The sequence below is a fragment of the Saimiri boliviensis genome, chromosome 1, assembly GCF_048565385.1.
Source record: "Saimiri boliviensis isolate mSaiBol1 chromosome 1, mSaiBol1.pri, whole genome shotgun sequence".
Lineage (NCBI taxonomy): Eukaryota > Metazoa > Chordata > Mammalia > Primates > Cebidae > Saimiri > Saimiri boliviensis.
The window spans coordinates 98120809-98147711 of NC_133449.1; the positions used below are offsets into that span (position 1 = coordinate 98120809).

At 44.1% G+C, this 26903-nt stretch overlaps 1 protein-coding gene across 3 annotated transcripts in view; it reads right to left on the minus strand.

Annotated features, from left to right (window-relative positions):
* MBTPS1 (membrane bound transcription factor peptidase, site 1) overlaps window positions 1-24439 on the minus strand; it is a 62573-nt gene extending 38134 nt beyond the window's left edge. The window contains exons 1-9 of one of the 3 annotated variants that reach the window (XM_074400684.1): window positions 24231-24384; window positions 22006-22138; window positions 11031-11517; window positions 8807-9064; window positions 4910-5113; window positions 3094-3204; window positions 2543-2652; window positions 1118-1234; window positions 262-329 (exon numbers count right to left, since the gene is read on the minus strand). In XM_074400684.1, coding sequence (XP_074256785.1) covers window positions 262-329; window positions 1118-1234; window positions 2543-2652; window positions 3094-3204; window positions 4910-5113; window positions 8807-9064; window positions 11031-11193 — 1031 coding nt within the window. In that variant the 5' untranslated portion in view covers window positions 11194-11517; window positions 22006-22138; window positions 24231-24384. Of the gene's footprint in view, window positions 1-261; window positions 330-1117; window positions 1235-2542; window positions 2653-3093; window positions 3205-4909; window positions 5114-8806; window positions 9065-11030; window positions 11518-22005; window positions 22139-23504; window positions 23895-24230 lie in introns of those variants that run through there. The other 2 variants (XM_003922802.4, XM_074400689.1) reach the window with 2 other exon arrangements.
* Between the last annotated feature and the right edge of the window lie 2464 nt (window positions 24440-26903).

The following is a 26903-nucleotide window of genomic DNA, read 5'->3' on the forward strand; positions in this document are numbered from 1 at the left end:
TAAATTACTATTTGTAACAAGTTTTTAAAAATACATAAATAGAAGACTGGCCTTAAGCTGACAGCTGCTGAGGTGAGTGGTGAGTACCTGGGCGCTCATCATACACCCTTATTATTTTTTTACGTGAGGAAAACATCCTTGAGACAAAGTTTTAGACAGATATAAACAGGTAAGCATAGGTGGATACACAAACAGATAACAATTTTTTAGTTATTTAAGGGGGAAAAAATCCCCAAGGTCATCCCTGCTGGGGCTACTTACCCATAAAGAGGTCCGTCATTGCCAATAGCAGAAACCATGATTACATTGTTAGCTGTTAATTCCCACACCTACAAAACGAGCATTTATTTAATGAAAGTGTACCATTCTTAACATACAACTGTAAAAAAAACCACATACAATGTCTAAAAATAGTCCTAAAAAGAAGCACTGGACCATTATAAAGGTGAATGTGCCTGGCAACTTGCAGGGGTAGAGAATAACACCCTGGACAGAGAAGCACACAGTGCACAGAGCAGATGCTGACTTTCTAGTCGCTTTCAGGAAAGCACAGGTTGCATGTTTAGGTAAGAAAGAATCGGCTGGGTTTGGTGGCTTACACCTGTAATCCAGCACTTTGAAAGGCTGAGGTGGGCGGATCACCCGAAGTGAGGAGTTTGAGACCAGCCTGGATAACACAGTGAAACCCTGTCTCCACTATAAATACAAAAAAGTTAGGCAAGCATGGTGATTCGTGCCTGGAATTCCAGCTACTTGGGAGGCTGAGGGAGGAGGATCGCTTGAACCTGGAAGGCGAAGGTTGCTATGAGCCGAGACTATGCCACTGCACTTCAGCCTGGCCAAAAAGAATTAAATGCCATCTCAAAAAAAAAAAAAAAAAAAAAAAAAAAAGAATCACCATGGCACCATGTGCTCCTTATAAACACCTACTCTGAGGCCTCCAACCCACTCAATTTATGACATGCAAATCACTGAAGCTCAGGCCATTAGCCATCTGTTCTCACAAAGCTGTCACCACCTGGCTGAAAAGCCACCAACACACTAGAAATGACGCAAAGTTGGGTTGCGAAAGAGCAGGAGCTGTCACCCAAACCCTGTGTGCAGTGACTCCACAAACCTTGTCGACAAAGGGATGATCCATGAAGTCAGGGCCGCCGATGCTGAGGTTTAACACGTCAATCCTCTTTAAGATGGCATAGTTGAAGGCATCCAAAAACCAAGACGTGTAAGATACCTAGTTAAATATGAAAAAAGTCCTCTTCGTGTTTCAATAAAGTCTTAAAGTGCTAGGAGAGTTTTTATTTCTAAGGCTCTTAAAATCATAAAGTACTTCTCTTTTTTTAACTTAAAACCAGAAATAAATCTTGAGTACAAATAATACTCCGAAGAGTGAAATACAACACCTAGAAGTTCTAGATCTTTGGAGCTGAACCTAGGGAGAGGCAGCTGTGTTCTGTAGGTGGCCTGTCTCTCTAGGTGAAATGCACAGCTCTCTACACAAAGAATGCCTTCCTAGTAACACTCACGCTTCCAACTGCCCTTCTCTTTTAAAAGGACTTATCCCAAGGCACTTCTATTAAGTTAAGCATTTTGGAATAGTTCAACTTATCTGTCTAATCTTCTTCATTACCAAACAGACTGAAGGACAAATGGCATCAAGAACAGTTACTTCACAGTATTAGTCCTCTGATGTTCAAGTGCACCTGTGTTCCTTACAAAAGCTCAATTACTTTCTGGATCACCTTCAGTAGCTTTTTTAAAAATAAAAAATTAAGTTTACAGTAGGAAGAGAAGCAATGATTAAGAATTATGTTTTTAAAAGGCTTTTGAAAGACCATCTATTTATATTTTCTTATATACACCAAAGAAATGAGCATTGTCACACAGGAGACACAGGCAAGTGAGGAAAGAACGTGCTGGACAGGGACAGGGGTGGGGGCCTCACTGTATTACCTCCTGACATTTCTAAGCTATGCATTACCTATTCAAAAATTAACCTTAAAAAACAATGAAATGTGAAACCAACAAATACTAGGTCCCTCTCCCTTTTCTACAGTTTCCAAATGAAGAGTGAAGGAACAAGGCTTGCAAATTCACATTACCCAACACAATGCCAGGTGTCAGGACACAGCGGTAAATAAAACAGTCCCCACGCTCAAGATGGAGGAACCCAATCAGGGAGGCAAACACATACACTTATTCTATGTGCAATTTGTTCTATTCTATCACACAGACACACAACTAGGGGTACAGAGGCCTGGGGAAGCCTGGAGGTAGAGAAGAAACAAGGGAAATCAAAGACTCCTTGTAAGTAGTAGCCTTGGCAGGGTCTTCAGAGTTCAAGTTAGACAGACACAGTGGGTGGTGGGAGAAGGGCGGAGCCACCCAGGAGGCAGAGGAACAGTAAACTGGGCACACATGCTGTGGTACAAATGGCTCAGCATCACTGACGTGCACTTTTACACAAATGTGTACATTCCAGCGATTGTGCTTTTTACATTTCAGTATGAATTCAAGTTTCAGGGGTCCTCAAAATACCTACCTGATTATTGGTAAAGACCCTGAAAATATGAAGTTCTGCATCTGGAGCAAATCCTTGGCACTCCCTCATGCTGGCTATCACGCCTGCCACGAATGTGCCATGGCCCAACCCTGCAGTCCATAAAGAAAAAAAACCCATTAAACACATTGGAAAGCAAGTGCCAGGATGCAACACTCCAGGCCATGAGTTCCAGAGCCTTCAATTTCCAAGTGCCGGACAGAGGAAGGCCTCTGCTGCTGCTCTAGGTTCCCTTGGGCATCACCCGGCACAAGCACCCCTTCAAGGGCTAGCAAACTCCATGCCCTCCGGACAGGGGGCTGCCCCTGCACCAGGCATCCCCACCATCTCCTGCTACTTCCCAACATCCTCTAACATAATCAGAGAAGTTCCTGCCACAAAAAAAGGCACAATATCAACTTGGGATTGTTTAAATAACTGTTGGATACAGACTATGGAATCCTGCACAAAACACACTCTCAATGGATCAGAGAGGATGGGAATGATACCCCACATCCACAGGTGGCCGTCCTCTCCCCGCCGCTGAGACTCACCATCATCCAGCGTTCTCTCGTTGGTCCAGTTGGTTCTTTCCTTCACATTTTTGAAATGGGGATGCTTCTCGCTCAGTCCAGTGTCAAAAACAGCAACTCTTACATTAGCACCTTATTCGGAAAAGCAAGACACGTTTGAAGATACCAGCTTTTTAGATTTTGCCTATAACATACATTCCTCCCAGGAACCCACAGAAAATGACACGTTGTGGAAGGCCAAAGCCTGCTCACAGCAAACAAGTTAGGTCAGCTGCGCCCAGGGTAGCTGGCTGAGCCAAGAAAAGAGGACAGCAGGAGCAATGCCATCATCTGCCACCAAGTAAGATTTAAGGATAAGTAGAAAATCCTCCTAGACCCTTCTCAATTGCCACCAGGGCTTAGCATGGAACCCCCCCTTCCACTCCTAGCAAGCTTCTCAAGGCTGCAGGCTGGCACCTACTGATACTCCCCTTCTGGCAGTTTACTACAGGTCTCCACCCCGCACCTTCTCAGAGACCCTGCAAAACACTAACAAACCCCACAACCAAGGAGCAGGGCACAGACAATGGGAAACGGGGGAACCATTCCTATTCCCAACAAGGAAGGCAGTTTACTCAATGCGGCTCATTTGTAAAAAGGCAAACTCTGCTGGAAGGAACCACTGACACCACATGGGGCTAATCATACTGGAAAAAAACTCACTGCAGCATGCACTCTGCTGTAACAGTAAGTTGATTCCAGATACTGGCCAAAGCCATCAACCCCAGTGTGAAAAACAACTGGCCTTTCTGACCAAAAATTCTAGAAAGCATTAAAATATAGAATACCTGTATTACTTAACAGATAACCAATGTAAGAAGGGTGATGTCTTTCTGGCAAAAGGGCTGTTTTACATATCAATACTATGTTAAATAATCCATTAAACTGAGATAACTATAAAAATTAATGCCACTTTTAAAAAACGCACACACAAAATTAGAAAGCATTTGGTTTGGGGGAAATAAAAATTATTTCCGATGATTAGAAAATGTGTTTTGTGAAGCAGTTCTCACTCTAAAAAGGTAAAACCATGGAAAGACACACATTTTAATGAAATGCCAGTCCACCAGGTATTAAAAGCTGAAGCATCTCAGACATTTCAGAGGGCAGGGCACCAAGAAGATCAAAAGAGAGGTAAGGGTCCCTAAGTCAAGGAGATAGGGGAAAGACACCTAGACAAATCATGATGTACTGGGAGCAGGTGAAAGTGGCTTATGCTTAGAAGTCAAGGTAAAAATCTTCATATTAGATAAAACAGGAATGTTTTGTCATGATAAATCAGGAAGGGGGAAAAAAACCCTTATTTCACAAAACTCACAAGCCTTATTGGTTTTACTTCACAGGACAAGATCATGCCCATCGATTCCTGTACTAAAACAAATCATCAGCTCAAGTGTAACAGTCAATTACTTAGTTACTCTGCATTCAGTGCATCAAACTCAAGTGATAGCCTAATTTCCGTGGAACTGCCCAGATCAGGGACCACCTTTCCACGAGCAGCGGCAGCCCTCTGCAGGCCTGTCAGTCAGCACCAATGGCCAGAGTGCTCCACAACCTGCCCCTTCTAACCTCAGAAATGCTAACAAAATAGGATACAAATGGTTACAATTAGAAAAGCCACAGACACAGATGTCTGGCATAAGGAGTCAAAGAGGAGAGGTACTAGCCTATGTCCAGCTCAACAAAGAGTAAGCAGGTCAGACGTGTAAGACTGCAGGGCTCTAGCACTAGGCAGTCCCGAACATGGAATTTCTGGATGTCTGGACTTTCCACGCCTTCCCTTGTTAATAGCACACACCTGTAAATCCCATCTGCCAGAGTACGTCTGCCTGCAGTGTCTGGGCAACCTGGCGTGGGATGGCTCTCAGCAGCCTTCTGCTCGAATGCCTTCCTGTAGCATGCCAGAACCCAGAGCCCAGGGAGAGACTGGCTCTTCTCAGGGGACGTGATGATTGCCACTTCTGGCTCCATCGGGTTTCATTGCAGGGTACTATGGGGTCAGCTAGAGGCAAGGAAGAGAAGGGTCAGAACAGAGAGCAAAAGAACTACACAATACCTGTCAGGCAAAACTACCGTAAACACAGATGATTACTGTTTGCAATTCTGTTTGCAGGAAAGTGGGATTATCTTCTTTCGCTAGAACAGTGTCACCAAACTACGGTCCGGGGGCCGCATGCGGCCCCCTGAGGCCATTTATCCGGCCCCCCGCCGCACTTCAGGAAGGGGCACCTCTTTCATTGGTGGTCAGTGAGAGGAGCACAGTATGTGGCGGCCCTCCAACGGTCTGAGGGACAGTGAACTGGCCCCCTGTGTAAAAAGTTTGGGAACGCCTGCTCTAGAAGGATAGTCTCAATGCAATTATAATTACAGGACATTATTTAGCTGTCATATTATTCCCAAATAGTTCTCTATTTGAAATTTTCTAACCAAGTAAGGCAGAGAAAGACTGATTAAATAATATTTTTTAAAAAGCTAAATGTGACAGTAAAATAAATGAAAACCTGATTTTTGATCAGCAACTTGTTCTCAATGAATCAGAAAGGGGAAAAGTTAAAGAAAATGACCCTAAGCATTCATGAAGTTTTAGTTTTACTAGAAGTTTTTACTAGATTTCTGGGGCAGGGAAAAGCCATGTTATCCCACTGAGCATCAAATATCAAACGGACTTTTAACAACTGTGTTCAATATTCTCAACATTCTTATCTGCTAGAATTTCACCTTTCAAAAAACAAAAGAAGTACAAAGGACTGAGAAAAGGGGAATTTCTGAGGGTGATGGAATTATTCCACATCTTGATTTTGTTGGTGGATATTTGACAGTATAATTTTGCCAATATTTACAAAACTGTACTCTAAAAAGGAAGAATTTTACTACCTGTAAGTCTCTTTATTTTTTATTTCTGTGAGAGTCTTTATCTCCAGGCTGGAGTGCGATGGCGCGATCTTGGCTCACTGCAACCTCTGCTTCCGGGTTCAAGCAATTCTCCTGCCTCAGCTTCCCAAGCAGCTGGGACTATAGGCATGTGCCACCATACTCAGCTAATTTTTTTGTATTTTTAGTAGAGACGGGGTTTCACCATGTTAGCCAGGATGGTCTCGATCTCCTGACCTCGTGATCCGCCCGCCTCAGCCTCCCAAAGTGCTGGGATTACAGGCGTGAGGCACCCCTCTGGCCAAGTCTCTTTATTTTTAAAAAGCAAAGGAAAAAGGCAATACCAAAGAACTGGCCTAAGGCTTTTCCCTCTACCTTTCAAAGACCATGTTATAATGAACAAGTGATGTTTTAAATCAGTTTTAAAAAGAGAAAATCTGTAATACTAATACAGTTCTGTTTCTAAAGTAAATCATTGTCATTAGTATTCTAACCTTGCCAGGCTATACCCATGTTAAGTACAGGGACCTGGAAACATACACAGTCATGCCAATTTTAATAAGTACATATTTGCACAACCCAACTGAAATGGTTCTTAACTGAAATTCCTGGTCCGAGTCTGATCTTTAAGTCAACAGCATGGGACAGTGTTGGAGGTGCTGTAAGACCAACACTGAGACCAGGAAGGGGTCTGCTCTGCATGACCTTGACAGGCGAGACTACACCTCCAGTATTACACTAAGTTCAGGGCTTCAAAACTTGAGAACAACTGAGAAAACTAATACATTCAAAGAAAAACACTTAAAATGAGGAAAGGACTTGAAATCATGTCATCTGAGTAAACAGCGGAAGGAACTGGGGATTAGCTTGGAGAAAAGAAATTGCCAAAAGGCACACACCATGGGTATCTTCAAATATCAAAAAGACAGCTATCTTCATCATATCTTTAACTCTGTCTTATGGCCTATGGGATAGATCCCAAGGCATGGGATCCAGAGTGAGAACAATGTCAGCCCAAAATAAAACAAAACCTTCTACGATTAAGAGCCATAGAAATTGTTAACATTTGGTTACAACATCCTGAACACTCTACTAAGCTTTCTTCACATGTATTATTTCATGTTATCTTCATGAGAGCCTCTGAAGTAAGGAGTTATCATCTCCAATTTAAGAATAAGAAAAAAATTGAAGCTTCAAGATGGAAAAGGTGCTTACTGCCGGTCACGGCTAACTTCAGGAAGCACGGGCCCAGCAGTGGGCAAGTTTTCCCTCTCAGGGAAAAACCCAGGACACATACAGTGAAGATGGTGTCCAAGGGAATCCCACTTCCAGAGTGTCTAGGATTCTTGTGCAAAAATTAGGCAACTCTGTGTGTCTCCTAAAGCATTCTAGAGCTCTTTACGGTAACTGAAGTAAAAATAAATTAAAATAGCACAATGTATACATTTGGCTAATTATACCAGGTTTGACTGCCAATCTATTTTCCTGGGTTATTTTCGGGTGTTACTGCTTTATAAGGAGAATAATAATACAATAACAAATGGAGTACCAGAAAAGGCTCTGAAAAAGTCAGACACCTGAAGTCTACATCTGGTTTTACTAAGGAAATTAAACTCTTCAGTGCGTGTGTGTGTGTGTGTGTGTGTGTGTGTGTTTAAATGCAGCAAAACCTCAGAGGCTCTTAGGCCTAGAATATCACAGACCAAGAGGGGCAAAATTTTATTTTTTATTTTTTTGAGACAGATTCTCACTCTGTCACCAGGCTGGAGTACAGTGGCGCGATCTGGCCTCACTGCAACTTCCACCCAAGTTCAAGCAATTCTCCTGCCTCAGCCTCCCAAGTAACTTCTGTGATTACAGGCACGTGCCACCACACCTAGCTAATTTTTGTATTTTTAGTAGAGACAGGGTTTCATCAGGTTGGCCAACATGGTCTCGATCTTCTGACCTCAGGTGATCTGCCTGCCTTGGCCTCCCAAAGTGCTGGAATTATAGGCGTGAGCCACCGTGCCCAGTCGTAAGAGTAAAATTGTAATTTCTTCTTTCTTCTGACGAAAGAAATGATAGTAAACAATAACAGAACTAGCAATTTGTTAACCTGATTTAAGATAAAAAGGAAAAAAAAACCTCTTTTCCTTTGGTAATACGTATCTTTGGGAAAAGATCATTTAATAAATATGCAATGTATTATTTGAGGCTAAACTCTATACTGATAAGCCCAATTGTAACGAAGCAGGAAAGACTAAGCCCTGGAGAAGAAAAGAAAAAACCAAATACCTTCCATCCTCACACCTGCATAGCTGATGACTTAAATAAACCCAGCTGATGCATGACCATTCTTGGTCAGGAGGCTTTGAGAAAAACAAAATGAAACTCAAGGAAAACATGTTCTGCAAGAGTACCTTAAAAAATGAAAACACACACTGAGAGAGGCAAAATGCAAGGAAGAAGCAGACATAAGGATGTGTTTCAGCACGAGAAGGCAGCTGCAGCCTTAGTCTGAAGGCTCTGAGATAAAGCTGGCAAAATCACTTCCAACAGGAACAAACATCACGAACATCTACTACTGCAAACCCTCAGATTTTCTTCTACCAGAATACTATGAAGTCTCTTTTTAAAAAATAATTCCACCCCCCTACTACCCGCCTTGTGCACTAAAAAAACAAAACTAAACTAAAGAATGTCTACCAGGAAAATGTTCACAATTAGCCAACCAGATGGAAGAACATGGATATTCACTGTACTATTTTTCAACTACTCTGCAGTTTGGGATTTTCCAAGTAAACTGCAGAGATATCAATTTGCCTAAGGTCACAATACTCACATTCAGCATACTTGAGGGATCGAAAGACTTTCCGCTGGGGTGTGACCCGTTTGATGTTTGGATGATCTTCAAGTGTTAGCAGCCCGGCTTTCTGCTTTTCTTTGATCTGAATCACCTCAAAATCACTAGGGTAGTCACTGGATGGATTGTTTCGAGGTATAATTCTCCAGTTGTCCACTTCACTGCTCTTCAGGGCACTTGAAATAAATGAATTTCTAGCTTTGGCTGTGAAGTATCCATTGAAAGCCACAATATATTCTGAAATCAATCACCACAAACAAAAATAAGAATTTATGCACATACATTATAACATATACTATACTGTAAATCAGGCAAAAGAAAAATGATCTTAAAGCCTACAGTAGAAAATGTATGCATACAGTAGAAAAAGAAAAAAGAAAAAAAAGGAAAAAAAAAAAGAGTAGGTGGGTACAGGGGCGGTTACCTGTAATCCCAGCTACTTGGGAGGCTGCGGCTACAATGAACCAAGGTCATGCTACTGCACTCCAGCTTGGGCGACAGAGTGAGACTCTGTCTCAAAAAAAAAAAAAAGAAAAGAAAAAAGAAAAAAAGGAAAATAAAAAGACCAGTTTAAATACCTGGACAGCTGTTCGCAGAGCTTTGAGGAAAAATGATCTGCATGAATCATGCAATCACACAGAATGCATCACTGAATACCAGTTATATTTTTTTAAAAAGCAAATGTGTGGCGCAGTGGCTCACACCTGTAACCTCAGCACTTTGGGAGGCCGAGGCTGGTGGATCATAAGGTCAGGAGTTCAAGACCAGCCTGGTCAACATGGTGAAATCCCATCTCTACTAAGATACAAAAAATTAGCCAGTCATGGTGGCACACGCCTATAACCCCAGCTACTAGGGAGGCTGAGGCAGGAGAATCACTTGAACCAGGGAAGTGGAGGTCGCAGTCAGCCGAGATCATGCTATTGCACTCCAGCCTGTGCGACGGGGTGAGACTGTGTCTCAAAAAAATAAATAAAGCCGGGTGCGGTGGCTCATGCCTGTAATCCTAGCACTTTGGGAGGCTGAGGTGGGTGGATCACCTGAGGTCAGGAGTTTAAGAACAGCCTGGCCATCATGGTGAAACCCCATCTTTAAATAAATAAATAAATACCTACAGAAGTTTGAATACACGACAAAGAAATGTATATAATTTTTTCAAATAGGAAAAAGAAATTCAGAGAACTGAATGCTCAGTTAGTGTTTTTTAAAATGAAAACAATAACAACATTCCAGAGTGGATCATGTGAGACTATTTGCTTAATTAGTTCTTTGTATCTAGTCACTCGAACTTTAGAACATAAACATTCAGCAACTCCCAGCTCCCCCAACCCTCACAAACTACAATGGCACCTGTTACAAAGCATCAAGGTGTAGGCTGGGCACAGTGGCTCATGCCTATAATCCCAGCACCCTGGGAGGTCGCAGTAGGTGGACTGCTTGAGCTCAGAAGTTTGTCCGCCTGGGTAACATGGTGAAACAAAAAATAAAAAAATTAGTGGGACATGGTGGCAAGTGCCTATAGTCCCAGCTACTCAGGAGGCTGAAGTGGGAAGATCGCTTGTGCCTGGGAGATCGAGTTTGCAGTGAGCTGAAATGACACCACTACACTCCAGCTTTGGCGACAAGACAACAAAAAGAAGGTGTAGGTAAATAATTAATGTCAATTTCCTTGTATCAAGCTTATTGTACAAGGAAAACAAACTGAAGCAAAGTTAACATTCATGTGCTGTGCACTCAACCCATTGGAAATTTACTATAGAAGGCCAAGCACTTGGCTCACACCTCCGAGCACTTTGGGAGGCCAAGGTGGGTGATCACTTGAGGTGAGGAGTACAAGACAAGCCTGGCCAAGATGATGAAACCCTGTCTCTACTAAAAAAAAAAAAAAAAAAAAAAGAGTAGGTGGGTACAGGGGTGGTTACCTGTAATCCCAGCTACTTAGGAGGCTGAGGCATGAGAACTGCTTGAGCCTGGGAGGTGGAGATTACAGTGAACCAAGGTCATGCTACTGCACTCCAGCTTGGGCGACAGAGTGAGACTCTGTCTCAAAAAAAAAAAAAAAAAAGAAAAAGAAAAAGAAAAAAAAGAAGAAAATTTTTACTGTAGAAAAGAGGGACGTATTCTTCAGCAACAGCTAATTTTATATTAAGTAAGCTTGAGAAAATAAGATGGGTGCTCCTAACATTTAGAATAGTATCATTACCATATTCCACAACTGTTGATGAGAATTCCACTTTCAAAGTCAGGTGGGAACAGCCAGGGCATGGGGCCTTTTCAAAAGATTTCTGTTCCAGTCTGTCACCCAGATGTTTCTTCCCACAGAGCAAAACCACTAGCAGAAGCAGCCAGATGTTGATAAGCTTCATGGTCAAAAGCAAATATGATCATAAAATTGCATAAATTCAAATCACACTTTTTTCTTCTTGATTAGAAGTGAATTTTTGTTTCGGCTAAAAACTGCAACATGACTGACCAGCCATCTCACAGTCTTGTCCAACGTAAATAAAAGTTAAATCCCATGGCCTTTTGTGGCTTGGCCTGAAGTGAGGCTTTCATTTCTTTCTCCGCTTCTTCTCCATCTTGGACATAAGGCTTCTCTTACTCAGGCCGTGATGACTGAGTCCTGAACTCCATCTGTGCCACAGAACCAAGGTCCAACGGGGGTGATCAACCAACCACTGTGAACCAATCTATGAAACAAAAAACAGCACACAGAGACATTAGTGGCAAACTGACATAGCCAGGTATGATTTAGCTGTATTTATAATTTAAGCAAGTGGGTCAGCCAGGCAAGGTGGCAAGTGCCTGCAGATCAGCTACTCAGCGGGCTGAGATGGGAGTATCACTTGAGTCCAGGAGTTTGAATCCAGCCTGGGCAACGATATGAGACCCTATGTCTAAAAGAATAAAATAATAAAATAAATAAGAGGGTAAAAAAGATATCCCAGTTTCAAGACAAATTCATATGCCATACAACCACGAAACATATTCATTTTAATTTCCTTATTCCTGACTGCTTTCAGGGGAAAATTTTTTTTAGGCATCTTCAAAAATAAAACAGAATAAAATAAACGAGAAAAATGGAAAAAACTAAGGAAACAAAATAACGTCAGAAGCATCAAGCACACTGGACCTGAGCATTCCAGCAGCCACGGAGAAGAAAGCATCCGGATGATCCTTTGTTCTGTTTCAGATTCTGTATTTCTATCATTTGCAACTCAATCCCCAGAGCATTTTCCCAGGTGGCACTTTGACTTCTCACAAATTTCATCAATTTTTCTATCAAAAGCTTGGCACATATCCTTACTTTCTGCTGTAATATTAATATCTAACAGCAAAGTAATCTCCATAAAGGTGATATTTAACACCTTCAAGAAATACTATGCTTTAATATTACAGATTTTGAAATATTCTCTACCAATTCTATGAAAAGAGCAAAAAAGGGCTTTTAATGTCCTGAGGTTTATTTTATCGGACACCTCACACTTAAAGAAATGTAACCCACTCGATCTGTTATAAAGCCAGATTATCTCTTTACTGGACTGACATAAAAGGACAGTGTGTGAGGAAAGCTACTGCTAAAGAAAAATGTCATTTGAATATTAAATACGCATGGGCACATCTGAATTGTAAAAAAAACAACCATTCCTCACAATGAAAAACAGAGCAACAGTAAAGAACAATGCTGGCTGTAGCCTGCCCAGAAAATCAGTTGCACAGACCATACCTGCGGCATAAAAAATCCAGCTGGGTGGGGGATGGGTGAATGAAGCAAGAGAAGCCTTCCAGTGCTACCTAGGTTTTGTTTTTTTGAGGAAGGGTCTCACTCTGACACCCTGACACCCAGGCTGGAGTGCAATGGCACAATCTCTGCATGGTTCACTGCAGCCTTGATCTCCTGGGCTCAAACAATCCTCCCGCCTCGGCCTCCCAAGTCGCTGGGACTACAGGTATGCATCACTATGCCCAGCTAATTTTTTGATTTTAACATAGAGAAGGGGTCTCGCCAGTTTGCCTAGGCTAGTCTCAAACTCAAGAGATCAAGCCACATTGGTCTCCTAAAGTGTAGAGACTACAGGCATGAGCCACCATGTCTGGCCACTACTTGTTTTTTGTTTATTATACTTTTAGTACTGAGATACATGTGCAGAATGCACAGGTGTGTTACATAGGTATACACATGCCATGGAATCTTGCTGCACCCATCAACCTGTCATCTACGTTAGGTATTTCTCCTAATGCTCTCTCTCTCTAGCACCCCCCACCACCGTGTCCATGTGCTGTTCAACTCCCACTTATGAGTGAGAACATGCAGTGTTTAGTTTTCTGTTCCTGTGTTAGTTTGCTGAGAATGATGGTTTCTAGCTTCATCCATGTCCCTGCAAAGCACATGAACTCACCCTTTTTATGGCTGCATAGTATTCCATGGTTATATATGTGCTGCATTTTCTTTATCCAGTCTACCATTGATGGATATTTGGGCTGGTTCCAAGTCTTTGCTATTGCGAACAGTGCCGCAATAAACATATGTCTTTATAAAAGAATGATTTATGGTCCTTTGGGTATATACCCAGTAATAGGATTGGTGCGTCAAATGGTATTTCTGGTTCGAGATCCTTGAGGAATCGCCACACCATCTTCCACAATGGTTGAACTAATTTAATCTCCCATTAACAGTGTAAAAGCGATCCTATTTCTCCACATCCTCTCTAGCATCTGTTGTTTCCTGACTTTTTAATGATCACCATTCTAACTGGCATGAGATGGTATCTCATTGTGGCTTTAATTTGCATTTCTCTAATGACCAATGATGATGAGCTTTTTCCCACATATTTGTTGGCAACATAAATGTCTTCTTTTGAGAAGTGTGTGTTCATATCCTTCACCCACTTTTTCATGGGGTTGTTTTTTTTCCTAAATTTAAGTTCCTTGTAGATTCTGGATATTAGCCCTTTGTCAGATGGATAGATTGCAAAAGTTTTTTAAAAAGGAAAACATTAAGGACAAGGAGTTAGTCATCTATCAGGAAAGGTACTTCAAGTTATAAAACTCATTCTTCTGGCAGAAACTGGTGCTTTTGAGTTTTTGGTTTCTGGAACTACCAATACGTGCTCTACAAGCAGAAAAACATTGATAACGTACTGTGAGGGGTTAAAATATCCAAAGAATGTTTTAAAATTTACTAAGTATGGACTTTCACTGCTGTAATAACAACTGATCCTGAAAAACAAGCCTATCTCTGGCACTGGCACTGTCAACTAAGGGGCGTGGAACTTACCAGAGATGAGTGAAAGGTTAAAGCAGTTACATCCACCTCAAAAAGAACAACGAGAATGTCAACTGCAAGAACAAAAACAAAGAGCCAAACAGAAAGATCGGAGACGCAGAGGGCGCCCAAAGCCACCCTAACAGAACTTTCCTCAGGAGTAAGCCCTACTTCTTAGTTGCCTTATGCTTGATACATCCCGCAATGGAGCAGCAAAGAAAATAATGACATCAAGCATATACCTAGCTTAAAGACTATTGGCCAAAGAAGACCAACTGGTAAGACAGTTCTCCTATCACAGTAAATGCATTATATTTAAAAGACATTTATTAAATGTGTTCCTCACTCAAGGCAGGTTTTTTGTTGTTGGTGTTGAAAAGGAAAGAACAATCATTTGAGGCCAGGGGTTTGAGACCAGCCTGTGGAACATGGAGAAATCCCATCTCTACAAAATAATTTAAAAATCAGCCAGGCGTGGTGGTGCGCCTGCCTGTTGTCCCAGCTACTCAGGAAGATCGCTTGAGCCTGGAGGGTTAAGTGGGCCAAGATCACACCACTACATTCCAGCCTGGGTGACACAGTGAGGCTCTGTCTCTACTTAACAAACAAACAAACAAACAAACATGCCTCTTAAAACTATTCTGCCTCAAGCTAAAGAATCCATGACACATTTGGGCTACATATAACACAAACATAAGTAATAGTAGTGAGAATTTCTTAGACCTAACTGGGTTAGATCAACTTTAATTAAACCTGTTCTAAAATAATTCACTCACAGGTAAAGACAGTGAACTTGTAACAAAGAGCCCATGCAGAACAGATGGCTGATGTTCTCTTACAACTTAGGTAAGTACCTAAGGGTCTGGGGGTTTTTTAATGAAAAAAAAAAAAAAAAGGCTAAGCACAGTGGCTCACACCTATAATCCCGGGCATGATTCCACTTTGGGAGGCTGAGGTGAGCAGATCATTTGAGGCCAGGAGTTGGAGACTAGCCTGGCCAACACAGTGAAACCCCATCTCTACTAAAAAAAAAAAAAAAAAAAAAAAAAATTAGTTGGGCATTGTGGTGCATGCCTGTAATCCCAAGTACTCGGGAGGCTAAGGTAGAATAACCATTTGAACCTAGGAGGTGGAGGTTGCAGTGAGCTGAGATTACAACACTGTACTCCCGCCTGTGTGACAGAGCAAGACTCTGACTCAAAAAATAAATAAATAAATAAATAAATGAAAAAAATCTCTAAGGTAATCAGTTCTTCCCAAAATTAAAAATAATAACAATAAACTTGGGATTTTGGAAAACAGAGAAAGCAATTATTATCGTAAGACATTCTACCCTAACTTACTCATTAGATCAGGCAATTTTAGAGTACTTACCAAGTTAAGATACTATCACATACCGCAGAACAAACACAGATTATTAGCTGGTCAGGACACAACCTACCAAGTGTGATCTAGTTAAATTAAGGGAGGTCCAACACAAACCACTAAACAAAATGCAGGAAATGAAAATGTCAAAGGAGAGGCAAGCCTCCAGTGCCACGGAGGCTGAACCGAGACACAGTTCTCTCTGGGGTGTGAAGAGGAGGCTTCTGCTTGGAGGGGACACTGCAGCAGCTCTGGAAGAACGTGAGCTTGGCAGGACTGAAAGATGGGCATGAGGGAGGGAGGAGCGGAGCATCCCAAGCATGGAGACACAGGGAGTGCACAAGGATCAGCACTGCCCAGCCTGAGGAGGGTGGCAAGACGGTGCCCTCTGGAGAAGCTGAAGGACGAGGGGAGGAGAGGACCTCAGCGAGGAACACCTGGCCAGCAACCAGAAACTCGGACCTCCTCCATCCAATGGTAGTGAACAGCACAGAGGTAGAACACAGCCGAAGGGTGAGACTGCTAAGCTACTACTAGAAGCCAGGCACTCTTCTAGGAGTAGGAATACAGTAATGAACAAAATAGGATAGATTTTGTATTTAGCTGGTGATTAAAACTACATTTGGAAAGAAGAAAAAACAACTGGGTATGGTAATTCCAGCACTTTGGGAGGCTGAGGCGGGAGGATCACCACAGGCCAGGAGTTCGAGACCAACCTGGCCAACATGGCAAAACCCCATCTCTACTAAAAATACAAAAAAAATTAGTCAGGCATGGCCAGTAGTTCCTGCTACGTGACAAGCTCAGGCAGGAGTATCACTTGAATGCGGGAGGCAGAGGTTGCAGTGAGTCAAGTTCGTGTCACTGCACTCCAGCCTGGGTAACAAGAGTAAAACACCGCCTCAAAATAAATAAATAAGAAACAAAAATAAAAGAATACGGCAAGTCAGGAGAGGGTTGACTTTCTGCTACAGTGCTGCCTACAGCAGCTGCTGAAAAGGGGCCTTTTCACCAAAGGCCTGAAGGATGCTGGAAGCTGGCCAAGGGTTTGGGGAAAGAGCATCCAGGCAGTGGGAGAGCAAGTGAAAAGGCCCTGGGGCAAGGAATACTCCTGGTGTGTGAAAGGAAAAAAAGGCAAAGAGGCCAGTGTGAAGCGGGGAGGGGAAAGCAGAAGATGCAATCAGGGGAAACTGGGGAGACAGCCCAGGGAGGACCTGCAGGTCACAGAGAGGACTCCAGCTGATTCTGAATGGAAAGAGAAAACAGGAGGCAGTTCTGAGCACACATGGCTTTCGTTTTAACTGGATCGCTCTGGCTTCTGTGTGGAAGGCGGCACAGGCTGAGGCAGGGGGCATCTGGAGGGCTCCTGTACAGAAAAAGCCAGGGGAGAGAAGATGCTGGCTTGGACCAGGGCGCCAAAGACCACAACCTGAAATCAATCATGAGAAAGATCAGAGCAACCCAAATTGAGGGACATTCTACAAAATCAACAGGCTTAGAACTGTCCTAAGCATCGAGGTAACGAAAGCCAAGAATGACTGAGCTACTGCTCCAGATTGAAGGAGACTCAAGAGACAATGCAACTCGTGAATCTGAACTGCATCCATCTGCTGTAACAGGCACTCGGAACAACTGGCAAAACCCAGATAAGCCTGCCTGTGGATCAGATGATAGTCATGTATCAAGACTAATTTCCTGATTTTGACAGCTGTACTGTGATTATGCCCAAGTAGGTTTTTTTTTTTTTTTTTTTTTTTGGTAGAGATGGCATCCTGCCGTGTTGCCCAGGCTGGCCTCAAACTCCTGGGCTCAAGAAGTCTTCCTGCCTCAGCCTCCCAGAATGCTGGGATTACAGGCATGAGCCACCATGTCCACAGTGGGCCTAAAGATGGCTTGTCCCCACTGACTCATTAGACAAGTCAGTAAGGGCCTTGCTTGGAAGACAGAACCACTAAAACACCAGGGGATAATGGAGTATCAGCTCTGCAATTTACTCTCAAATGCTTCAGAGAAACAAATGTTTCACACTGTTTGTGCAACCTTCCTGTTAGGTTCAGCCTATTTTCAAAACAGGCAGAAAAAATAAATTCTTTATTTAGCTTCATTTGCCAGGGATGCACGAGGGTGGGGGCATTTTAAATGCGGTGACAGGGGCCAGTCTAAGCCTCTTACACCAGATTCAGTCAGTGCTGATCACTGCATACACAACCAGACCACACGCCATGTCAGGCCTAGAACTGTCCTAAGCATCGAGGTAATGTTTAGGACTCATCAATTGTTAGGCAGAAGGGCATCCAAAGGTGGGACTGAGATAGTTAAAGGGAAATTAAAAGTATGTCTCATTCTAGGAAATTGACAGAATTCCTGAAAAGATTCATGGTAAATTTCTGCTAAAATTAACCTATGTTTCTATTATTTACATTAAACAAATCAAGTAGCATTCTAATAGAAAAAAGTGAGACACCCCCTATAAAATAAAAATCATGTTTATTAAGTCAACAAATCCAATAAAATAAGTACTCTCATATGTTACTGGTAAATATTTTTTATTTTTTTATTTTCTTTTTTGAGACAGAGGTTCGCTCTTATTACCCAGGCTGGAGTGCAATGGCGCGATCTCGGCTCACCGCAACCTCTGCCTTCTGGGTTCAGGCAATTCTCCTGCCTCAGCCTCCTGAGTAGCTGGGATTAGAGAAACGCGCCACCATGCCCAGCTAATTTTTTGTATTTTTAGTAGAGACAGGGTTTCACCATGTTGACCAGGATGGTCTTGATCTCTTGACCTCATGATCCACCCGCCTCGGCCTCCCAAGGTGCTGGGATTACAGGCTTGAGCCACCGCGCCCGGCCGAATATTTTTTTTTTTAATTCAACATTTTAGAATGGCAATTTTCAATTTTCAAATATGACTTAAAATGCTTAAAAATGAACATTAAAAACTTTTGGTCTAACAAATCCAGAATAACAAAAACTAACATTCACTGAGCATTGATTATGTAGCAGCTGCCATTCTAAGTAATCTGCAAGTATTAACTCATTAATCCTCAAAACAAGCCATTACTACCCCATTTTCAGATGCAACTGAGGCCCAAGGAGCTAAGCAACTTGCCTGGGGCCATACTACCAACAAGTAGGACAGCTGGCCTGGGAACTCAGGTGGTCAGCCTGGCTCCAGAGCCTCCATTCTTCAGAGGCGGGTAGCCTGCTTTTCTAAAATCTCCCTAGGGATTCAATCTAAGTAGTATGAATCCAGAAGCACATAAGCCTTTATGCCCAAAGACACACACTGCGAAATGATGAGTGAGAAAAGCTGGATGCCACCTAACTGTGCGTAAGCAAGGAGACTGGCTAAATCATGCCAGTTCATCCACACCGTGGAATGCCATGCAGCAATTTCCAATGCTGCTCCTGCAGTAGGCTGAACAACGGTTCCATGGAGATGCTCACATTCTAATTCCCAGAACCTGTGAATGTTACTTTATAACAAAAGCATATAAGCCAAAGGGACTTTGAGGTTGTGACTAAATGAAAGCATTGGGGACAGTATCCTCGATGATCCAGGTAGGCCAGGTGTCATTACAAGGGTCTCTATAAGAGAGAGGGAGGAGATGAGAACCGGTAGTAAGAGATGTGATGATGAAATCAAGAGGCTGGCTGGGCACAGTGGCTCACACCTGCAACCCCAGAACTGTGGGAGGCCAAGATGGACGGATCACCTGAGGTCACAAGTTTGAGACCAGCTTGGCCAACGTGGTGAAATACCATCTCTACTAAAAATACAAAAATTAGCCAGGCATGGTGGCAGGCGCCTGTAATCCTAGTGACTCGGGAGGCTCAGGCAGGAGAATCTCTTGAAATCGGAAGGAGAGGTTGGAGCAAGCCGGGATCACACCACACCGCACTCTAGCCTGGGCAACAGCAGGAGATTGCATCTCAAAAACAAAAACAAAAACAAAAAGAAAGAAACAAAGACGTTGAGATAATTTAAGGAAGAAGTCAAAGCCAAGGAACGCAGGTGGCCTGCAGAAACTGAAAAACAAAAGGAAACTGGTTCTCTCCTCAGAGCCTCTTGAAGGAGACAGCCACACTGAAACTCTGGACTTCAGACATCCAGAACTGAGACAGCAAATTCGTGTTATTCTAGGCCACTGTTTGTGGTCAACTGTTACAGCAGCAATAGAAATACGAGAAAATGCTAATGATAGTTCATGTACCATATAATCCAAATTTTTATTTTACATCTTAGAATGTGTCTATGAGCAAGAAAAAAACAAACACCACTGTGGTTGGGTGCAATGGCTCATGCCTGTAATGCCAGCACTTTGGGAGGCTAAGGCAGGCAGATCCCTTGAGGACAGGAGTTCAAGACCAGCTTGTCAACAGAGTAAAATCCTGTATCTACTAAAAATACAAAAAATTAGCTGGGCATGGTGGCATATGCTTGTAATCCAGCTACTCCGGAGGCTGATGCACAAGAATTCCTTGAACCCAGGAGGCAGAGGTTGCAGTGAGCCAAAATCGAGCCACTACATTCCAACCTGGGCGACGAACACTCTGTCTCAAAAAAAAAACAACAACAAACACTGAAAGACACATACCAACATGGCTACAGTGGTTCTACCTTTCAATTGTAAGATTACAGATAGTTATTTTCTGCTTCATTTTATTTAGTTAGTTAATTTATTTTTTTGAGACAGAATTTTACTCTTGTTGCCCAGACTTGAGTACAATGACATGATCTTGGCTCACTGCAACCTCCACCTTCTGGGTTCAAGAGATTTTCCTGCCTCAGCCTCCCTACTGGGCTTACAGGTGCCTGCCCACCATGCCCAGTTAATTTTTTGTATTTTTAGTAGAGATGGGGTTTTACTATGTTGGTCAGGCTGGTCTTGAACTCCTGATGTCAAGTGATCCATCTGCCTCAGCCTCCCAAAGTGCTGGGATTACAGGGGTGAGTGACCGCGCCCGACGTATTTATATTTTTACAAGGAGCATGTGTTACTTTTATACTTAGATAAAACATATTATTTAAGGATTTTAAGAAACCTTTTCAAATACATTTTAAAGAATAGGCCAGGCTCAGTGCCTCACGCCTGTAATTCCAGCACTGTGTAAGGTCAAGCTGGGCGGATCACTTGAGGTCAGGAGTTCAAGACCAGCCCGGCCAACATGGCAAAACCCCATGTCTACTAAAAATAAAAAAATTAGCTGGGCATGGGGCACACGCCTGTAATCCTAGCTACTCAGGAGGGTGAGGTAGGAGAATTGCTTGAACCTGGGAGGCAGAGGTTGCAGCGACCTAAGATCAAGCCACCGTGCTCCAGCCTGGGAGACAAAGCAAGACTCTATCTCTAAAAAAAAAAAAAAAAGAAAGAAAGAATAAATTATACTTTCTGGTATAAGTCAGTGGCACAAAAATTCAAATATATGCTAGATTTAAATTTCTTTGTACATATACTAGAGCTTAAAAGGGCTCTATCTCCTACAAATTGTTCTCAAAGATCTGTCAACAGCTACTTTTCAGCCTAAGATACCCTTTGAAAATATTAACCTTTCAGCTAGTTCATTCCAAAGGGCTATGATCATTTATAGTATCACTTAACTTAGAGAGCCTACTTAGGGCTGTTACTGGATCCACTACATGTTTGCTAGATTTAATTTCTATAAATTCTTTATGTAGAAGACCTGGTTATCTTCCCATACAAAGGCATAACCTTAAAAGATGATATTTCTATACCTATGGATTTTTCATGAGTATGATTACACCTCTAATACAGGTATAATAAAAGAAACTGACATCAAATACTAATTGAAAAAGATACAGTTCAAATTACAGACACAGGAAATAGGATTGAATGGGATTTCTATAGAAGGGAGACTCGGCAGAAGAAATGTATTACCTGGGCAAGCAACTGGCCTAGCTCACAGCAAGCATTCTTTGTAGCTCTTATGGTCTCCTACTCACAATTAGCACAATAAAAAAAAATCACAAAGATTATAATTCCAGGCATAACTCAAATACACCTGAAATTAGCTCTTTAAAAATAATTACAACATAATTCAGGTGAGAGGAAATAACTTTTATCACCCAATAATCATCTAATTACGTAGCTATGCCTTGCTTTGTAATAAACTAGTTTACTAAAACAGCTCCAAAGGAAACGGAATTGTGTTGAGACCACAAAAGAGTTGGCTGAAAAACTACCACATTCAGAACTAATTGCATATTTGGCTGTATTACCATTGTTTCACAGGCTAACAATGAAGCCGCCTCAGACCAAAGCACGGTAAGACAAAGGTGTATTCTTGGCCTGATTCAGCCATTTCTTCTGGCACACTTTATCCATCAGGTGGTCTTGTACTAAAAAAATTCATCCCAGTCTATCAATACGGTCAAGAGTGAGAAACCGGTCTGTGGTGTCTTCACTGCCTACTATTTCATAAATGTCATGTCACTCTTGTCTACTTTCAGTCTTACCTTTCAGTCACCCAGTATTAGCTGGCCATACATAGGGCACCTCCAAACTTCATACCTTCCTTACTTTACCTTAAATGTGTTTCCTCGGCTGTAATCGGCCGCTGACGCCTGTAATCCCAGCACTTTGGGAGGCTGAGGTGGGCGGATCATGAAGTCAGGAGAAGGAGACGATCGTGGGCAACGTGCTGAAACCCTGTATCTACTAAAAATACAAAAGTTAGCTGTGCATGGTGGTGCACGCCTGTTAGTCCCAGCTACTCGGGAGGCTGGGGCAGGAGAATCGCTTGAATCAGAAGGTGGAGTCTGCAGTGAGCCGAGATTGTGCCACTGCACTCGAGTATGGTGACAGAGCCAGATTCCATCTCAAAAATAAATAAATAAATAAAAACAAATGTGTTTCGTCAAGCAGATTTCTGCAGCACTGATGGGAGCCATGTACAGTTCACCTCAGCCTTCCGTCCTCCTAGTTCTTTTTTTTTTTTAAACTTTTTTTTTTTTTTTAATGAGATGGAGTCTCACTCTATCGCCCAGGCTGGAGTGCAGTGGCTCTCAGCTCACTGCAACCTCTGCCACCTGCATTCAAGCAAATCTCCTGCCTCAGCCTCCAGAATAGCTGGGATGACAGGCGCCTGACATCACTCCCCGCTAATTTTTGTATTTTTAGCAGAGATGGGGTTTCACCATGTTGGCCAGGGTGCTCTTGAACACCTCATCTCGTCATCCACTCACTTGAGCCTCGCAAAGTGCTGGGATTACAGGCGTGAGCCACCACGCCTGGCTCAGTATGCCTAGTTGTTGTTTAACCTCCTGACAGAAGAGATCTCACTTCACCCCTAGGTGCTTCAAAGGTTCTGCAAGCGCTACACTGGCATTTTCCCTTTTTATATAGAAAGAAACAACTCTTGATGATATGCAGTGCCTGGGGAGTGCAGTCATTTGACAAGTGTCTGGCTCAGGTCCCAGCTCCCATGTCCAACCAACAGTTTTGCTGTCATCTACATCACACGCCGGAGCATAAAACAAAATTTTATTTGCCGAAAGTGTTCTGCATGAATGCTTAAACAAAATGTGGTATAGCCATACAGCTGAATATTTGGCCATAAAAGGAAGGAAATCCTGATTCATTCTACGGAACCGTGAAACCATGCTAAGTGAAAGAAACTTGACACAAGGCCACATGTTTCCATCTGAATACATGAAACAGTTACTAAAGGCAAATCTAGAAAGACAAAGGAGACGAAAGGTTGCCTGTGCTGTGGTTTGAAAATAGGTATTGACTGCAATGGGCCCCAGAGGTCTTGGGGTGATGGAAATGTTATAAAAGTGGATTTGGTGGTGACTGCGCAGCTGTAAATTTACTAAAAACCACTGAATAGTACACTTAAAACAGATGGATTTTATGGTATGTAAATTCTACTTCAATGAAGCTCTTACATTAACAAATAAGTACAATAAAAGAGCATTCTCCATATTGAAAAAAAAAAAAAAAAAATTGGGAGGACTGACTTCTCTTCTGCCAGCCCTCCTTTTCATACATACGCAAACTGAGACCCTGACATTACGCTTACCTACATAGTCAAGACTAAAGGACCGGTCTCCAGAACTCAGCTCAGGTCTGATTCTGCTCCATGTCATTTGGAAGTGTCGATCAGAACCGAATAACTTAAATTTGTGCAGACTAATAAGCCAAGATTTTCAGGGGCTCGACCCGAAACGAAAGGTAAACATCTTCATAACATATTGACGATCTACAGCGGTCTTAGGTAGCTCGACCACGCCAAGGCGAGGCAAGATTTTTAAGACGCTACAGGTTTAAAAGGCAAGCTTGTTCCGCGAGTTCGCAGAACAGGACCCCTGCGTTTCCAAAAACCAGCAGCGCAAGGTACACAGACCGAGATAAGGTAAAGAATCGAGGTCTTTTAAACCTGACGCCAGCACTGCCCCGGAAGCGCACCTAAAACTCAATCTGCTCGGAGGCTTGGGGCCAGAGCGGGGCGTACTGTCTCGCTCGGTTCATGCTTACTTCACGTGAAGAAAACCAAGCAATGGAACAAGCCGCCGGGGCGCGCACACCCCCGCAGGGCCGCGGGACCGGCACGCGGTGTCCAAGCGAGCGCCGGAGGCCCCGCGCCCACCTCCCCCGTCCGGCCCGGCCCGACCCCGCAGCCCTCGCCTCGGGGCCTCGGGCCGGGCCGGCACACCTGAGCCCTTCAGCCGCCGCGGCTGGGCAGGCGGGTCGGGGAGCGGGTCGGGGAGCGGGTCGGGGAGGCTGCGCGCGCGGGCGGCTGACGTACCTGCGCCGCCTGCAGCTCAGGGCCGGCGGGCCTGGGATAACGGCGCCTCTGCGGCGAACACGCCTGGGTTCTCCATTCGGGGCTGTTTACCCCCAACTCTCGCGAGATTGGGCGACCGGGCAAGGAAGGCCCACAGCTGGGAGCGTCGGCCCCGCCGACCCGGCGTGCCCTGCGTGCCCCGCGCTCCCGGGGCCTGCGTGCGCGCTCTGGACGCCGTGGGCCGCGGGACTACGCAGGGAGGACAGACGAAGGTCTCGCGACATTTGCGGCCCGGGGCCGGAGACCGAAGCAGAGAGGCGTGGCCAGCGTGCGGCCCGACTGAGAACGCGCGGCTCGAGCCTCTGGCCTGTGTTGCGCATGACGCTAGGACCACCCCCGCCCGCCGGCTAAAGTCGGAAAATGAACCCCGGCGCGAAGGCAGCCGAGCTGGGCCAGAATCTAGGAAGACTACCTGACGCCGACTCCCCGCGCCCGCGGGCCTACTGTCTTGGATCCGTGGATAGCTCGTTTCCCCGCGCAGACCCTCTGTGCAGGGATCCGCGTCCTGGCACCGGCGGCTCGGACTCCGCACCCCCGCCCGGGCACCTGCCCTGGGTGCCCCTTAACCTGGGCCCCTTAACCCGGGCTGGCGAAGGGTCCAGTCAGTAACAGGCGAAATCCCCCATCTCGCCTGCCCGACCTGACCCCTGGCCTCGCTGGACAACGGACCTGGCCTCGCGACGCGTAGCGCACGGCCGCTGCCCGGGTACCGGTGCGTGGGAACCCGAGGACCTTTGTAACGCCACGTGTTTGCCCGTTTTGAAGAAACAAGAGTAAATGTGTGAAACTCCGAAAAGCTTGCCGCCCAAAAGATGTCCGGATGACGTAGATGCTAGGATCCCAGGTTGTTTTCAATGTAAATGGCCCGGCCCGGACTCCTAAGGCCACAAGCAAAGGAATGAAAGCGTCTTCAGGTACTAAAGCGCTATAGGCAGATCAGACGGTTTTGTGTCTTTTTAAACTTAACAATGCACCACAGTAATGCTGAACTGCACGTTTTACAGATCACAGCGCGTCATCCTTCCGCGTGATTTAACACAGTTAATATAGTGGATAAATGTAGAATCACAAATTACCGTATCCCACCTCCAGCTTCTAGTTGGTAATTTTGATCAAGTTGTTTAACCTCTTTATACCTCAGCTGCTTCATCCCAAAAATAGGGGTACTAGCCTGGTGTGGTAGCTAACGCCTGTAATCCCAACACTTTGGGTGGATTTGGATCCGAGGTGGGCGGATCACTTGAGGTCAGAAGTTCAAGACCAGCCTGGTCAACATGGTGAAACCCCGACTCTACTAAAAATACAAAAAGAGTTAGCCAGGCTTGGTGGCGGACACCTGAAATCCTAGCTACTTGGGAGGCTGAGGTAGAATTGCTTTAACCTGGGAGGTGGAGGTTGCAGTGAGCCGAGATCATGCCACTGCACTCCAGCCTGGGCGACAGAGCAAGACTGTGTCTCATAAATAAATAATAGGAGTACTAACATGTACCTTAAAGGATGAAGGTTAAATGAAGGACACACATAGGGCCTGGCACAGTGGTTTACGCCTATCTAAGCACTTTGGGAGGCTGTGGCGGGAGGATCACTTGATCCCAGGAGTTTGAGACCAGCCTGGGCAAGAGGCATGTCTCTACAGTTGTGTTGTGTTTTGTTTTGTTTTTGCCAGGTGTGTTGGTGTGCACCTGTAGTCCCAGCTACTAGGGAGGCTGAAGTGGGATTCCTGAGCCCAGTAGATCGAGGCTGCAGTGAGCCATGATTGTGCCACTACACTCCAGCCTGGGCAACAAAGCAAGACCTTGTCTCAAAAACAAACAAAAAGCAAACACACAAAGTGCTTGGCTCCTGTATGATTCAATACACGGTAGTGGATTCTTGAATCCTTACCCAACTCGGATCTCGTAGGATTTTCTGAACTTTTGGAAAACCCTTACCTCTCTTTGGATATGCAAACCTTCAAAGTGAGGCACTCCTTCTGCCACCACATAAAGCATTTCATCTTAAACTTGACTATGTCCTTCTGTTCCAACTTTGGGTAAATTAATCTTGGTCGGGGTTCTCTGAACAGCCCTTTAGTCACCAAGCCATCAAATACATGGCCCTCTTATTGGAAACTGGGGTAGAATAATGATTGCAAACATCCATCATGTGACAGTGAGGCCCCACAGCAGGGGAGGAAGTAACACCACCAGTTCCAGAGAATGCCTATACACTGAGGAGGCTGGGGTATGGGAAAGAAAAGTGACTTGCAGAGCTACCAAGAAAGCCTGAGCTACAGGATCCTGGCCTACCACTGGTGGTTTCCCACCACTCAGGTTCTAAAATAACTTCCTAAACTTCGGCTTCACATACAGAATAAAGCCTCTGCAATTCCATGGGAAGGTAAATCTTTATTCCAATGAAATGTTATTTTAAGGAAAAGCCGATGGCACAGGCACCAACCAACCCTGGGAAAGCCTCCCTGGAGCTGTGGTTCTTGGGGGTCCCAGCCGCCACTCTGCAGAGATCTTGGAGGTCCTAGTAAATCTGCCAGCGGCACTATGTGCAGGCCGGTTTTTTGGCAAGGGTAGCTTTGCTGAGAGCGTCAAAATTTTGGAGGCAACACCTAGGTGTTCTTGAGCAAATGGCACCTAAGTC